Source organism: Felis catus, chromosome E1, assembly GCF_018350175.1.
Source record: "Felis catus isolate Fca126 chromosome E1, F.catus_Fca126_mat1.0, whole genome shotgun sequence".
Lineage (NCBI taxonomy): Eukaryota > Metazoa > Chordata > Mammalia > Carnivora > Felidae > Felis > Felis catus.
Window position 1 is genome coordinate 56,119,022 of NC_058381.1, and position 16,908 is coordinate 56,135,929.

Genomic DNA, 16,908 nt, shown 5'->3' on the forward strand with positions numbered 1-16,908 from the left:
GCTCGGAAAATTGAAATAGAGCTTTGGGCATTTTACTCCATTGTTCCTACTCTGGCTTCACAGAATTTTTTTTCACAAAGATTTTATTTTTAAGTAATCTCCACACCCAGCGTGGGGCTCGAATTCACTACCCTGAGATCAAGAATCACATGTTCCACTGACTGGGCTAGGTAGGCACCCCTGAATATTTTTTAATTTACCAAAATAAAAGGTAGCAAAACCAAGTATGTGTAGATGTTAACCAGATAATTAGTGTACATAAAGACAAATACCTCAAAATTTTACTTGTGACACTGAAGGTCTCCTCTCAGTATCAACAGTGAGGGGGGAAATGCACAATTTGAAAAATCAGGTATGGCAAAAATGGCTTTGACCCAATCTCCGGTATCAAATCCCTCTCATTTCAGCCCTCTCAATCTTAACAGATACAATTTGTATTTAATTATCACATACCTAAACTTTTATGCGACAATTTGGTCGACCTTAATTTCTGCATTCTTCCCAAAATTCACAGTAGGGGAAAAATTAAGCTTTCTGTTTCATTCATGTGATGCTGAGAAACCAAGATGGAGGCTCTCGCCCTGTCCTCAGAACCTGTGTAAAGCCAAGAATCAAGGTACTGGTTAGATCCCACATAGAAAGCCGTCGAACGATCTGGGATGTAACCAGAAAAATACCCTGCAAGGGTTAACTTTTTTTGACCGCCCAAATGTACTGGAGAAGAAATGGGCTCTCAAGTTAACAATCCTTTTGTGTTCCAAGGATTTTCTAAAAGATCCAGAATCCTGTCTGTCCCAAGCCTCCAGAGGACAGACACTCCGGGTTTGTTTTTCTTTTTGCAGTTTTGTTAATTACCAGAGGAGAACTAAAATTGCTCCATGAGAAGCTAGGTATAGACTTACATTTATCCATTTAAAGGATGGTTAGTGAAAATAGTTTGTCTTTCTTCCTCGGGCGGTTATACAGATTTCTTTTTTTCCTAAATTGGTACCGGGGCAGAAAAGGCAACACAGGAAATGGGGAAGAACTGAAAATGTTTATACAATCAAAACAATGTACAAGTGATGCAGCATGTAAGCTACTAACTTAGTTCTTGTTCTGCCATGTGCTTGCTGAGTAACTCTGTGCAAATTCTCTAAGTTTCGGTTTCCTCTTTTGTAAATAAAGCAGTTTGGATGATATCATCTCCCAATTTTACCAGTACCCACTCATTCTGAAGCTTATGGTGTACACTTACTGAAAGCCTAGTGCTATGAACTGTATTTCTTCATTCAAATCACACTCGGGAATTTGGGGAATAACATACAAACCAGTTACCTGGATTTAGTAACAGGGTTAAAGCAATACTACAACTTTTATTTGTCCTTTTGGAATTTTTTTTTTATCTTCACACGCCCCTAGTGGTTAAACAGTTGATTTGGCCTGTTTGGGAAATACCAGTTTCTCAACTTTGTAGGCTGACAATTTGGCTTCTGATGTGAGGCTGTTCGGAACTAAATAAAATAAGTATGTGTCATTCTTAAGCATTAACAATTTTCCGTTCACCCCACCCTCCCTCACTCCCAAGATTACTGGGAATGTTTTCCTTTACGTGACAATCATTAGGTAACAAAATCCTATCTAATCATGTATAAATCGGTCTTAAAAACAATGGATTTAAATAGACTCAATACGGAAAACAAATTAATTAATTTATTTATTTTGAGGGAGAGAGAGAGAGAGAGAGAGAGAGAGCGCGCACGAGATGCGGAGAGGCAGACAGGGGCTCCAGGCTCTGAGCTGTCAGCACAGAGCCAGACGACGCAGGGCTGAAACTCACTAGTTGTGAGATTATGACCTGAGCCAAAGTCGGATGCTTAACCGACTGAGCCACCCAGGTGCCCCTGGAAAACAAAGTTAAATGACAAGTGTCAATGCATCACGAAGAGCTTTGTAAAGCTCACAGAGTGCCTAGGTCAGAGAAATTGGATTATTTTACAAAATCCACGTTGTGAACTTCGCTGGACTAGCGGGAAGCAAGGACGAGAAACATAGAAAGCCTGCCAACCGGAGCACAAAACTGTAGTGGATTATTAATTGCCCCGCCCCTACTCAAACCCAAGATCTGCCTTTGGACCCTGTGTGACACTTCTCAACACCCCTGCAACTTGCCAGTGTAACTGAGACTGTTCTAGACGGAGATTAAATTCGTCTTTGGCCCCTAATGTACTGGAAACAAGTTGGTCAGGCCAGGTGTCAAGTTGAGAAGGGACCCAAGTGGAGTTCCAGGTTTCAGGGCGGGTAAAGGTTTATGAAGAGCCTCAGCAAAGACGCGGGAATACTATGCCGTGTAGCGCTACTTTAGCAAAGATTTCTAAGACTGACTTCTAGTAGGCACACTTTCTTTCATGCCTCCCCAGCTAGGCCGGCCCCAAGAATAAGGATGTTGGAGAAATACTGCAGGTGCCTGCAGCACAAAGGCCCAGAGCTAAAAACGGACAGTACAGGTTCTTAAGCACACTGTTGGGGCCGGCATCAGAACTGAGCCCAAGCTCTACTAACTCCGGTGGCGAAGTAATCATTACACTGTAGGCGATGAAATTATACTTGAGACTGTTTCACAGAAGTCGGTAGGGCCTCTGTAGCTCTGAGCGCCTTCTACTCCAGGAAGTCCAGTTTCGAGGAAAGCTCCTCTGAGAAACTGGAAACGCACTGGCAAAAAGGAGAAACGGCACGGGACTGCAATCCCCACAAGTCGTGGCGGGCCGTCAGCATCCGGGACACCGTCTGCAAAGATCCCTGGGTATTGTGGTCCATTCCTTTGGCAGCAACCCTCTGCCGACGGTAAAATTCCTACCGAACCGAGGACCACAACTCCCAGCAACCCTTGCTGCCGTGCGGGGGGTCTTCACGTTCTCGTGGCGCGGCGCAGGCGCACTAGGTCCTCGGCGCGGACCGCGCAGACTGAATAATAAAAGGGGAGCGGCGAAGAGGCAGGAAGACAGGACCATGTCGAAGGGCCCCGGGCCCGGCGGCTCCGCAGCTTCCTCGGCGCCCCCGGCCGCTACCGCTCAGGTGCTGCAGGCACAGCCCGAGAAACCGCAGCACTACACGTACGTAGAGCCCCCCCCGCCGCGCGCGCACGCCTGACGTCAGCGGCCAGCGTGAGTCACGCGCGCAGGGAGAGCGCGAGGCGGCCTCTCCCTCCCCCCCTTCCTCCTCCGGCCCGGCCCAGACCGGTTCCAACCTGCTGGGGCCGGTCCCAACCGCCTCTAACTGCCACCAACCCCTGGTCGGGCCGTGGGGCGGGAAGCTCGGTCCCCGCCGCTGAGTGGGGAAGGCGGGAGCGCGGGGTGCGGAGAGCACACATCTCAGGCCAGGCCTTTGAGGCCTAACTGTTCCTCAGACCGTAAAACCACAGTCTCAGGCACTCGCGGGGGCGATAAGAAGCCCAGGACACGGCCAGGACGATTCCCCTGGGGGCCAGCCCTAGGGCCGCTGTGAATGACGGTTGGCGCGAGGTCCTGTCAGGCGCCCCGCGCACTCTACCCCGGAGGCCTTTTGTGTCCCCGAAGCCCGTGTGTTGCGTACGGCGGCCCCTCTTGCTGGAACTCGCGGGGACAGCTGACCCGGCCTGAGTCCGGGGCCACGAGGGCGACGGGGTTGGAGCGTGTCCCCAGCCCCAGCACTCCCACCGCAGGAGTCCAGCGAGATGGGAACCTGCTGGTGTCTGAGCGGAGGTCCCCGTCTCCTCTTTATGTCCTTTCAAAGCACGCTCAGCGACCACCTAGCGCTAGGTGCCTCGGAAGAAAGAGCTACAGAGGCGGGCCCTCCTGTTTAGCAAAATGTTGGTTTCCAATTTCCCTGATGCTCTTCGAGTGCCTCCCAGGTGCTGTGTATGTTTAGAAGGATCCCCAGGTGGACCTGAGGCTGGCTGGAGATTTGGAACCTGGGGGTCGAGAAACCCTTACGAGCCACACAGTAATGCCGCCTGGTGAGCCGAGCGCAGGGAGCCCCTGTTGGAGTAGAAAGAATTAAAACTAGACAGGAGGAGCTCCTGTTTGTCACTCACAGAAGTAAGCCCCATTGGGAAACTGTTCTGGGATTGGGGGACATCGGTTTTAGAAAGTGTATTGGTTTCTTTGTGAGGTTCCCTGCTATTGGTTGCAAGGAGTGGAAGCTGTTTCTTGGCTACAGTCCGACTCACGTTAACCATTACTTTTCTATTGAGGCCATTGCTTTGCTGGTCCTTTATTACTGGAGTTCTTTCGGCCATTCTTCCATTGGTTTTGGTGAAATGCTCTCACCTCCGAGCATACGGATCAAGTTGAGTGATGTGGTCAAGCAGCAGTATGGTTTTGATTTGAAAATCTGCAGATTTCACATAAACCGGAGCGTCTTTATATAATCTGTGGTTGCTTGGATCATATTTTTCCGTAAAATACGTATAATATCTTGAGTAAGGTTTCGGCAACCTCTGTATGTTGTTACTGAGTATGCTGTGGGATTTATATTGGAAGGGCTTTCTTATAATTTTGAGTTGACAGATGAAACAAGGTAACATCTGTGTAAGTGTTAATATCTGAGTTTTTGTCCTATAGACGCTCATTTGTTTAAAATCTGTCTTTCCATTCCTTGTTGGGTAAGTGCAGAGTAATCATCAGTCTTGGCTGTTGCGGTGGCTTAGTAATCAACAGAAGTAGATGAAACAAACGCCCAAGCCTGATTGGGTGGATTGGAGGTTGTAGGTGTTGCATCTTTTATTTCATGTTAACTGTTCATTTGTGTGTATGTTTGTTTTCATCACCAAAAATCAGAGGTGGACATCTGTTGTCTTCCTTGGTAGATTTATGGGCATTCAGAAGCTGTGATGATTTGGAAAACTTCGTTCCCCTGTCATGCCAGGTCTGAGTTGCAGGGAGCTTGAGCATACAGATGATGGCACCTGTACCCTTACTGGCACTGATTTTTTTTTTTTTTTTTTTTTTTTTTTTTTAAGGTGAACCCATTTGTTATCCCTGGGGGTTAGAATACAGGAATATTTTTATTTTAATATTTGCTTTAAAATTTTGAGCTGGCCAGCATTTTTAAAAATTCTTCCTCATAAGCATGAACTTCCAGAATTTATACCAATCTGAATATGGCCTTATGTTGCATCGATCCCATTGTGGAATACAGATACAGACCCTTTGTTTTTTTAAATGTCTGTATTTAACTTTTTTTTACTTTTTCAAACTTGGACATAAAGTACACTAACTTTGTGTATTTTTTGTGCCTGATATTATTTGAGATTATGTGATATGCAATAATCTGGAAGAAATAGGTGTTAAAATTGCCACTCAGAACACCTGGCTGGCTCAGTTGGAAGAGCACGTGACTCGTGATCTCGAGGTCGAGAGTTCGAGCCCCATAATGGGTGTAGAGATTGCTTAAACATGAACAAACTTTAAAAATTTTTAAAAATTGAGTGCCATTCATCATAATGGCAGACAATCTTGGCAAACACAGTTGAATCCACCAAAAACAAATATTGCCTTTCCGTGGGCTTGTCTTCTTGCCCCCACAAAGTCCTGGAGTTTAAACTATCTTTCCTAAACCAAGAAGATTATTCGTGACATAGTTTGAAGAATAATTATTTTGTTGGACTTTTTTTTCCTCTAAATTTGTGAATATCCTTGCTTTAAGAAAAACTTTGAAATAATTTTTTTAGCAAATTGGTGTGGTAGGCACTTGTGCTAGACTTGAGGAATCCTACCCTTTAGAAAATGCCTATATTAGTTAACTCTTTTGTACAGCTTCAAGCATTTGATTAGCATGCAGTAAAAGGATAATGTGCACGTAGTAGTCCTCTTCTGCTTGACATCTTGCTAGGTAATTTGTTTTATTTTCAGAACAAGTCCATCTTGTATATTGTAGTAGAATTTTATAAAGGCAGATTTAAGAACGGGAAATTTCAGAGCAATTAGGTTCCAAAATGTATCTACTATTTACCTAACTTTGGACTTTTTGCTGTATAACAGTTACATTATTAAAAGTATATAGTTGAATAAAAAGGAAACGTATACAGTTGAAAGATCACCAAAAAACCTGCCTTCCAAAATAACCGGGTTTCTGACTCATTATTCTGTCCCTGTAAGAGGTTGTAAGCCTTAAAGACATTAGATCGTTTTTGGATTCCTTCACCTGCAGTTGATTCTCAGACTTCTTAATACCTTTGGGGTAAGGGAAAATGAAATTCTAGTTCAGTGACGATTTCTTGGAGTTTCTGGCCACTGGGTGATTTCTTCTAGGTAGACAGAGGATAAGTGCTTTATGACCTCATCTAGCCACGTGTCATTTTAACTTAGGACTGTTCCCTGGGCATCTTTAAACAAGGATAACGTAGCAGTATTTCCATACATAACTATTTTGAGGCAAATTTGTTAATTTATACATTGTATAAATGTCATGACTTCACTTGATTGCATCTGACTGTGTTTTGGAAAATCCAGGAAATGAAATTGTATTTAAATCATTATTGCAAATTGCAATAAAATTGTAAATACATTAGGAGAGTGCGACTTGTTGTGCAACAGAAGTCACTGGAAGTGTTGCTAAGCAACCTCAGCAAGCATGAGTTAAATTACCAATAAATATTTCTGTATCTTGTTTACTTGTTTATCAAGTAGAACTAATTTCTTACAGGACAAAAATTAAGAGCTCGTTGTGGCCATCAGTCAAGCCCACAATATCCCCATTGAGAATTAAGTGCCCATGCTAAGGGTAGAGTCAAGCATAGCACCTAGTTGATATTTGCTATGATCTGAAGTAATGATTAAAGTGAAGATTTGCTTAATGGTTAAGTTTTTTTGTTTTAATCCAGCTATGTTAGATACTAAAGAAGGCTTCCCCACAATCCATTTGCATCTGCTTTGACTGGTGGTTTCTATCAACCTACAAAGACTGACTTATTGGTGAGGGCAGCTGGACAACTCTGAGAGCAACTTAGAGAAATCCATCTTGGGCACACTCTATAAAGGAGCTCCTTCTCTGGAAATAGCACCCCAGATAAGTGCACAAAAGCAAGACACCCTCGTGGACCTACTTCCTCCCGCTTTCAACACCCTGATGCCTGAAGGTGAGGTCTCCTTCCTGTGTGTCTTAGAAGCCATGAGCTCACTTAGGTAATAAGAGCCCTGCAGCAGCCTGAGCACCACACATCTGCAGGCTTTCCTGCCAGACCTTTGCCTAAAGGTTATTTTTCTCATTAGGAGAGGCTCTAGGTCACAAGAATGATAAAAGTAAGGTTGCATTTAAAGCTACATTACTTTAAATACTGGACTGGTGTAGGGATTATTTTCCCAAACGGGGCAGTATTTGCTTAATGATTAAGTTTTTCGTTTTGTTGTTGTTGTTTTGTTTTGTTTTGTTTTAATCCAGCTATGCTTGATACTAAAGGAGGTTTTCCCACATTTGCATCTTCTGTATTTTGAAATTGCAACTATGGACAGTTGTGGCTAATCCTAGTAGATTGTCTTCCCTTCTTTTAACATCTTGGATGAATTTGGGGCACACTAATGTGTTATGTGAAGATGGATGTTGAATGTAAGTTTCTCTGCCATTCTTAGACAATATATAAAAATTACATTAGTCTGATTGCTAAAAATGCCAAGAATTTGGGTTCAGTAGCCTTTTTGTTTTCTTATCGTATAGATACTGTGTAGATTCACCCCAGCCTGCCATCTTAAAATACCTGCATGGGCCACAGAATATCTGCGGAGAAAGTTTGGGTAAAATCAGTGCATATGATGATAGGTATGGGGTTTATTTTGGGGGTGATGGAAATGTTCTAAAATTAGGTAGTGCTGATAGTTCTACATTATGGTGAATATACTAAAATCCGCTGAGACATACACTTTAAAATGGTGAATTTTTAATGTTATGTAAATTATATCTCAATTATTTTTTAAAAAGGGGTAAAAACCAGCATATAAGAATCTATCAGGCTCATATGGCCTATCAGGGCTTGGCAGCATCGGTTGGTATGGGAAAGCCTGCAGTTTGTGAAAAGCTCCTTGGTGCCCTTTTTCCAGCCTTCTCAATGGCTGAGTCCCTGTGTATCCATTCTAGGTGAATGCCCCCCTGTTCTGAGTCTGTGGAGAAGTGAATACTCAGCAAGTTTGAGACTCCTAGTTGTTGGTAGTTGTACTTCAAATTGGCTCTGAATTGACAGCCATTATAAGGAGCAAGCACGTTTTTCCCAGTGCCTTTGTAAAAATGAACAAAGTGGGTGGGAGGTAGAAGAGAGGGTTGCTCTTCTGCTGAAAAGTAACGAATAACGTTCTCAGGTACTTTATGGTTGTTTTAATGTTCACATTGACTTTTCTTTAAGGGCAGGCCATGTGTTTTAGGCATTTTTAATTGTATTAATAGCTATAATATTTTAGTTCAAATAATCACAAATTTTTTATTATTTCTCTATACAATCCCTCAACTTTCACCCCTTTTTTCTTTGCCAGTGTGTAGAATTTGACAGCAGTATCAAGAGCTGATGAGGAGGAGAAGATGGAAAGGAGTCTAGCGACTTAAAAATCTCATAGCATTCTCTGTGAGGTGATCTTTTTCCTGTTGGGGGCTCAATTTATTTAGGAGATAAAGAAGATACTCAGACCTGTGACAGTATCATCATGTCATATCTGAGCTTATTGGAATGTTTCTTTCCTTTCCTTAATCTTTATATCACCGTTTGCTTTTTGTGTTCTTAAGTGAACTCATTTGTTTCTCCTAGTATTTGAAACATTGTACGGCCACTGTAAGTTTTAACAAAATGACTTCTGACGAGGAGGGGAAAGGCCCACGTTCCCATCTTCCTCAGAAATTTTGGCCTACTCCCAAAACTACCCCCATTGAGGAGAGGTAGTTACACTTAGGAAAGAAGGGATGAAAACTTTTGGCTTTGTGTTTTGTGACTTAAAAGTTTTAAATACTAGTTTTTACACCTAAGTTTTTTGTTTTGTTTTGTTTTGTTTTCATTTTGGTAAGAACATTACTATCTCTTTTTGATGTAACTTTCACCGCTTAGAAGTGCCAGGTATTTGGTAGCCTGCCATATTAGGATTTGTGTAAATTAGTCTGTCAAAACATGACAAATTAGAAAACTGTACCTGTATTTTCTTATCTAAAAAAAATCTAATTCTTAAATTTTATTACTGAACTAAGAGTACTTTATAATGGGGGCACCTGGGTGGCTCAGTCAGTTAGGCATCAGACTTTAGCTCTAGTCATGATCTCACATTTCATGGGTTTGAGCCCCACATCAGGCTCCGTGCTGTTAGTGTGGGATCCCATTTGGGATTCTTTCTATATCTTTCTCTCTCTGCCTTTCCTCCACTTGTGCACGTGTGCTCTCTCTCCCAATAAATAAACTTTAAAAAAAAATTAAAAAGGTATTTTATAATGAATACATAAGGTAATTACTAAATATTTAGTAGAGCATGTTAAAGTTCACATTTTTGTTTTTTTTATTTTTATTTTTTTATGTTTAAAAAAAATTTTTTTAATGTTTATTTCTTTTTGACAGAGACAGAGTACGAGCAGGGGAGGGTCAGAGTGGGAGACCTAGAACACAAAGCAGGCTCTAGGCTCTGAGCTTCAGCACAGAACCTGACGCGGGGCTCGAACCCATGGACTGCGAGATCATGACCTGAGCTGAAGTCGGATGCTTAACTGAGCCACCCAGGCACCCTGATTTTTATTTTTAGTAACTTATTTTTTGGTTATTGTAATTATGGCCTGTCAAAATCTTCCTGACATATTTTGAACAGATTCTGGAGAGTCCACTTATGCATATTTGCTGTTACTCTTGTTTTTCTTTCTAGCTCATTTAAGGGAAGCAGAGTTAACAGCATGGTGTTTAAGAGTACTGACTCTAGGGCAAGACTGATTGGGTTTGAAGGCCAGCTCTGCCACTTACTAGCTGTGTCTTAGGCAAGTGAGTTCCCCTTTGTATGTCAGTTTCCTGAGGATACCAGTACCTGCCCTGTGGAGTTAACGAGGTCTAAGTTAATATATGTAAAGTGCTTAAAACAGCGCATGGCATTTAGCACAGCATATGTACCATTCTTATCAATATTTGACAAGCCCAAGTTACTGCTTTCAGTTTCATTGCTACCTCCTTCAATAGCCTTAACCAAGTGCCATCTTTAGCTACATCTACACTAAAGTAGATTCTTCAGAGGGCCCCCAGGTGGCTCAGTAGGTTAAGCGTCCAACTTTGGCTCGGATCACGATCTCACAGTTCATGAGTTCAAGCCCTGCATTAGGCTCTCTGCTAACAGCTCAGAGCCTGGAGCCTGCTTCGGATTCTGTGTCTCCCTCTCTCTGCTTCTCCCTCGCTCATGCCGTCTCTCTCTTAAATAAATATACGTTAAAAAAATTTTTTTTAAATAGGTTTTTCAGTTCTTAGGGCACATGTGGGTCATTGTTGTCTTCAGTATACTCCTGTTCTCCATATCCATTCAAATTTTACTTCAGTTGCTGTTCTTCGTGTAGCCTTCATCAGGCTACCTGTATCTTACACAATGGATTTGTATTTAAAACTAAACAGATGTGCTCTTACAGGCCAAAGCCTTTGTTCCGCGGAAGTTTACAAAATAACACGTCAATTCAAACGTTTATGCTAGAACATTCATCAAATGGGAGGGTTTTTTAGGCCAGCTGTGTACAGAAAAACTTTGAATCAAGTCACAGTGTTCTCTTACTTAGGGAAGAATGATCCAGGGTTTCCAGTACTCCTCACATATATTCTACAAAATCAGTGATGTGAGTGAACCTTCTGTGAACTTTCTCTCAGTTTTTTTTTACCAGTTCCAAAATCTTTAGGCCAAGGAGACAATCATAGGAAGCAGGGACATGTAGGACTAGTTGCACACCAACGTTGTATCATTCATGTTAGTTCTTGGGGCCAGGATGGCTCACTGGTGTCAGACCTTTCCCAATGAAGAATGCGCTGCAACTATTTACCTGTGAATGGTTCCCCCACCTGGGAACCAAAGCGTTTGCTTGCTTAAGTGCCTGTAGCACTTGTATTGTAGGCTCCTGTGTATGTTTCTGTATGTTAGGACAGTTCTGTTGTATCTAGGAGGGGTCATACTGGCTCTGAGGTCCTACGATATCTGCTCTGGCTAAAAGCCAGGTATAGAATCAAAAGCCTACATTGAACGTTCAGACACACTCAGAAATTCATCAGACACTTTATTTGCCTGAATAATGTTTTAAACCAGGATCATTTCAGATTTGGAAACCAAATGTCTGTAGCCGTATAGTGCTTTTTCAGAATTGTCCAAATATTTGCCAGCCAAGTTTTAGCTTTATTTGGTCTTGTTTTTTAAAAGCCATTTTCTGGCAGCTCCCACTGGTAAGGTTATTGTTACATGGTTGGATGGTTTCTGGGTTATGTTTGGTGTCAGAACAGAATGTGTATATATATCCTTATAAACACTTAATCTAGAACTGTTAGTACTTTATCTTAAGCTCTTCAAAAATTAAAGATTTGCAGCAAATTGTAAAATGTGTGTGTGTGTGTATGATCGTATGCATATTTGGATAGTAATTTAGGATTCTTAATCTGCTTAACAACTCTTAAGGTATTCACCTTGGAATTAAATATTTTATTCTCAAACTTAAAAATGAAGAATTCTGATAAGCCGTGGTCTATGACCTCTATGACTAAAATTTTTTAGGAATTTTGTATGGGTAGGGGTAATATTAATATGGAAACTAGATTACAGATGAGTATCATTTGAGGCTTTGCATACTACAGTGTACTATTTGACAATGACTGGCGATTTTTTTTGTTTTTTCTTTCCTTTGTTAGTTGTAGAATCCTATCACTTTGTGGTTAGATTTCAGTAAAGAATGTTAAAGAACAAGGTGCCTGGCTGGCTTAGTCAGTAGAGCATGTGACTCTTGATCTCAGAGTCCTGAGTTCGAGCCCCACATTGGGCATAGAGCTTACTTGCAAACAATGGTCCTCTTCTTCAATATTTTTTTTTTTTTTTTTTTTTTAAGATTCTGTTTCTATGGTTGTTGTTGTTTCTATGTTTGAACATATGGTTGTTCTATGTTTCTATGGTATGTTGCTTGAAAAAGATGCAATTCGGGGCGCCTGGGTGGCTCAGTCGGTTAAGCGTCCGACTTCGGCTCAGGTCACGATCTCACTGTCCGTGGGTTCGAGCCCCGCGTCGGGCTCTGTGCTGACTGCTCAGAGCCTGGAGCCTGTTTCAGATTCTGTGTCTCCCTCTCTCTCTGACCCTCCCCCGTTCATGCTCTGTCTCTTTCTGTCTCAAAAATAAATAAATGTAAAAAAAAAAAATTAAAAAAAAAAAAGATGCAATTCAGTGTTTAGGAGACTAGCTGTAATAAAGATGAATATTTGTGGCTCATTAGAAATGTGTGCATATCACATTCCCCATGTGAGGCTTATGAACAGTCATCTGACTGGCCAGGAGAGTAGTGGGCTCTCCAGGACCAAGTGCTTCCTCCTGGCCCTCCAGGGTCATGACCTCCAGGTTGGGGGTGTGAGTGGCAGTGTCTGGAGTTTCTTCTGTTGGCCCAGTCTTTGGCTTGTTGCCCCCTTTTTGTTTGGCTCACATATTGTTGTTCACTATGGATATTGAGCTTTATCAAGCCTTTAGCAAATCTGGTCTCCCTGCACCATCTCCTCTATTGCTTCTCCAGAGGCCGTCACTATTTTATTTGCAGTTTTACTCAAATCTAACCACTTTGCATATGTGTCCAAATCAGGTTCTGCACATCATAAGCTGGATGACATTCAAATAGTGATTTACTTTGCAAAAATATTTACCACAGTTCACTTTTAACTTAAAGGAACTCTTCTGGCTTATTAGCAACATCTTTCATCTAATTTGGGGTCAGGATAGATTCTCTGTCAAGTTGTCGTTAATATGATGGGTTACGTTTCCAAAAGCTTTTTTTAAATTTTTTGTTCTAAAAGCAATCCCAATTCAATAAAGAGTCCAGGTAACCCTTAAAATCAATAATACTGGATGTATTTTTCCTTCTAGTTTTTTTCCCCCTGTTATAGTCTGGTGATCTACTTCTATTATTTTTCTGAATAAATCTTTAGTTAAGTACCCAGTTTTTGCCAAATAGTCATCATAATACCCCTTAGTTTTTGGAGGAAACAAAAAAAGGATTTAATGCATCTCTAGCGAGCTCCACACATTCCTAGGAATTACAGGGCAAGCCATCTCACTGGTTGCTTTTCTAGTCTGCATGTGAGGCTGATCTCAAAATTAGTGTTCAGGGTGAAGAACAAGGCTGTACAGACATTGTGGGGAAGGTAGCTAGAGAAGTTACTGGTTCCTTAATTGCCAGGAGAAGCATGTAAATCAGAGATTGGAATTGCTTCTCTTGGTTTTGTTGGGTTTAGAATATAGCTGCTATGGACCAAGCTTGTACCATTTGTGATGCTTTACAGCTTGGCTGTTTCTTGGATAGACAGACATATCTGGAACGCTTGCTGTGAGCCAGCTTGCAGAGGTGCAGAGATGAGTAGACATGGCTACAAACAACTATGGTGGGGGCTATATGGGCTGTATTCATACATTGCAGTGGAAACATGGAAGGAAGGTGATTAACACCTGTGGGCAGGGGCAGGGAACCCTCACGTGGAGAAGAAGCCAAAAAGGTGATCCAGACACCGGGAGTAATATGCTCGAAAGTATCGAGATGTGAGGGGAGGGTTATGGTGTGTTGGGGAATTCCAACTCTTCAGAGCAGAGGTTGGCAAACTACGACTCGTTTGCCACATCCAGCCTGCCACCTGCCTTTGTATGGCCTGTGAGCTAAGAATGTGTTTTACATTTTTAATTGTTGAAAAAGAATATTTCATGACACATGAAAATTATATGAAATTGAAATTTCAGTGTCCATAAAGCTTTAATGGAACCCTCTCCTTATTGGTTTACGTATTGTTTATGGCTGCTTTTACGCTGCAAGATGCAGCAGTGTGACAGAGACCATATGTGGCACTCTGCTTGCTTGGCATTTCTGTTCCGTGTACTATAGGTTGCAGTGACAACAGTTATAACTTGACAGCGTTTCCAGTACTGGGTGTATCAGCATATCAAAATGTTTTATTTATTCTTTATTACCAGTGCCTACCAATTATGTCAGAACGAGAGAGGAAGAGAAAAATGGACTTTGAATGTCATGTCTTTAGGGCACAGTAGAGTGTGAATTATTTTGTTATCAAACTAGGTGGCAAAGCTGTCTTTAATAAAAGCTGTGCTGGGGTGCCTCGCCGGCTCAGTCAGTGGAGCATGCAACTCTTGATCTCCGGGTTGTGAGTTCGAGCCTCATGTTGGGTGTAGAAATTACTTTAAAAAAAAAAAAAAAAAAAAAAGCTGTGCTGAAAGGACCCATCCATTAACATTACCAGACTAAATAGTTGTCAAAATAATCCCAACTCATAGAAAGGCAATGGTCAGAAAAATTAGAAATTTTACACTTGATCTTAGCCAAAAGGCCGAGAAGCAATAGAAAAATTAGAAATTTTAAAGGGACTGAGTCACCTGGATGGCTTAGTCAGCTAAGCACCTGGCTTCGGCTCAGGTCATGATCTCACAGTTCGTGAGTTTGAGCCCCACGTCAGGCTCTGTGCTGACAGCTTGGAGCCTGGAGCCTGCTTCAGATTCTGTGTCTTCCTCTATCTCTCCCTGCCCCTCCCCTGCTCGCTCGCTCGCTCTCTCTCTCTCTCTCTCTCTCTCTCTCAAAAATAAACATTAAAAAAAGAAATTTTAAAGGGACTGTTTCATCACAGCAGCATTTCTTCACAAAAATGAAAATGAGGCTACAACTGAAGTAAGTTTCCCGAGTGGCTCATTTATTAGCTAAGCAAGGGAAGTCATTTACCAATATTGAATTAATTAAATTGTGTTTGATTGCAGCAGCTGAAGAAATATGTCTAGAGAAAACAAACTTGTTTAAAAGTGTTAGCCTTTCGACAAGAACAATTTCTCAAAATGTTGAAGTCCTTGGGAGCAGTATCAGTAGTCAAAAAACAAGGCAAATGATTTCACGTGGTTTTCCTTGGCTCTAGATGAGTCAACAGATCCTACTGTTACTCTTGGTTTCTTCATGGAGTCAATGTCTCGTTTGAAGTGACTGAAGAATTAGCATCGATGAATAGTCTATTTAAAACAACAACAGCTGAGAATATTTTCAAAAAACTGAGGACAACCTGAGGTATGATCTGCTGATATCTGTTACAACTGATGGTGGTAAGAATATTGTGGAGCAGAAAAAAACCTCACTGGACAAATTTGCAAAGCTTCTGAAATTGTAAGGTGTTTAAAGCCTGTGGTTGGTTATTCATTATATTATTCATCAGGTTCTTTGGGGAAAAATACTTGAATCTATCATGTGTTACTGAACCATTAGAATCAGCAGTGAACTTCACTCCCTCTTGTGGACTTCACCATGATCAATTCCATGAATTTCTGTCAGAAAAAGAAACTGAATATTCTGATGCCCTACCACACAATAGTTTGATGGCTCAGCAGTGGTGAAGTTTTCTTGTAATTTTCTGAGTTCAGGGCTGACATCGAAACTTGCCTGAATGAGAAGAATCATTCTCAACTACTGAACACTGAATAGCTTTGGAAATTGGCTTTTGCTGCAGACTTGATAAGGTTTTTTAACGAATTCAACCTAAAATTACAGGGCAAACAGCTTGTTTGCAAACCTTAAACTGTAGTTCAGTCATTTCGACTACTAACGTTTGAGTCACGTCCAGTTACTTTATATACTTCCTGTGCACTGTCAGAAGTTGAAACAAAGGCAAGATCTACATTCCTACACAAAGGTCCTGTGGATATGATTTCTAAAGAAAAACTACAGTTCTAACTGATTTTGCAGCTCGGTGTGAATGCAAAAGAAATTTCGTATTTCAAAATCCATTTACCTGTGCAACTAAGGAGTTTACACCAAACCTTCAAATGGAAGCGATTAAAAGGCAAATATCAAGACTCCAATATAATCCTACAAGTGTCTTCTAAGAGAAGAATATGCTCAATTAAAATCATGCTTGTGGAATGATAACGGCATTTGGCCATAACTATCTATGTGAAAAGACATTTTCAAAGGTGAAATATATAAAATCTTGTTACAGAATCTGCATTAGCAGAGGAACATTTATAACCAATTTGATGCGAGGGACCCTTAACTTTACAAATATTATTCCACCCACCCCCCAAAATCTGGTCTCATTAGACCTTTATTGTAGCCAACTATTATATTTTGAATTTTCATCAATAAAAATGGAAGTTTTGTTTTTTCTCTCGTTGCCTTAGTTCATAATATCCTCGATTTGGCCTCTTGGCCTTCAGAGTCTAAAATACTTGCTATCTAGTCCTTTACAGAAAAAGTTCATTGATCCTGCTCTAGAGTCTGGTTTGTTGTTGGGGAAGGGAGCAGGTCAGTGGCAGTAGGCAGGTAGAGTCAGTGAGACCACAAACACACTGTTCTACAAGCAGTGGGGGACTAGATTTGGATTAGAACAGCAGCTCGTTTCTCCCCATTGCCTCTAAACTTATATTCTTTCTGTCACCTCTGATAGTTTTCGGTGTATTCAGATTAATTCTTCCTCACACTTCTCCCCAGAAGAGAGTGAAACACCCAAATTGATAAATCTATTAAATGAGAAAACTTAGAATAGGATTTAAAGTTTAGTTAGAAATTGAACTGGTAGCAGTTTAGCGCTTGATTCATCACCTCCTTTAGAGTGATATAACGTCTTGTTAATCCCTCATGTGCTATCACTTAGTGGGGCAAGTGATTAAATTTAGATTTCCAATAGCCTGCTTTTTTCTGTTATTTAGAATTTTGGAAAATGAAAATAATCCAGTAAGCCTTGGAAGTATTTGA

General features: G+C 41.3%; 1 protein-coding gene and 1 long non-coding RNA gene across 6 annotated transcripts in view; both read left to right on the plus strand.

The window, feature by feature from the left end:
- Positions 1-2,875: 2,875 nt before the first annotated feature.
- The window catches only part of UNK (unk zinc finger), a 32,966-nt gene continuing 18,933 nt past the window's right edge, over positions 2,876-16,908 (plus strand). The window contains exons 1-4 of one of the 5 annotated variants that reach the window (XM_006940593.4): positions 2,961-3,092; positions 6,842-7,096; positions 7,399-7,563; positions 7,672-7,748. In XM_006940593.4, the coding sequence (XP_006940655.2) occupies positions 7,555-7,563; positions 7,672-7,748 (86 nt within the window). In that variant the 5' untranslated portion in view covers positions 2,961-3,092; positions 6,842-7,096; positions 7,399-7,554. The other 4 variants (XM_019818262.3, XM_045044836.1, XM_003997161.6 and 1 more) reach the window with 4 other exon arrangements.
- LOC109494465 lies at positions 14,658-16,320 on the plus strand. The gene is made up of 2 exons (XR_002149371.2): positions 14,658-14,844; positions 14,931-16,320. It is a non-coding gene; the product is annotated as an uncharacterized LOC109494465 (long non-coding RNA).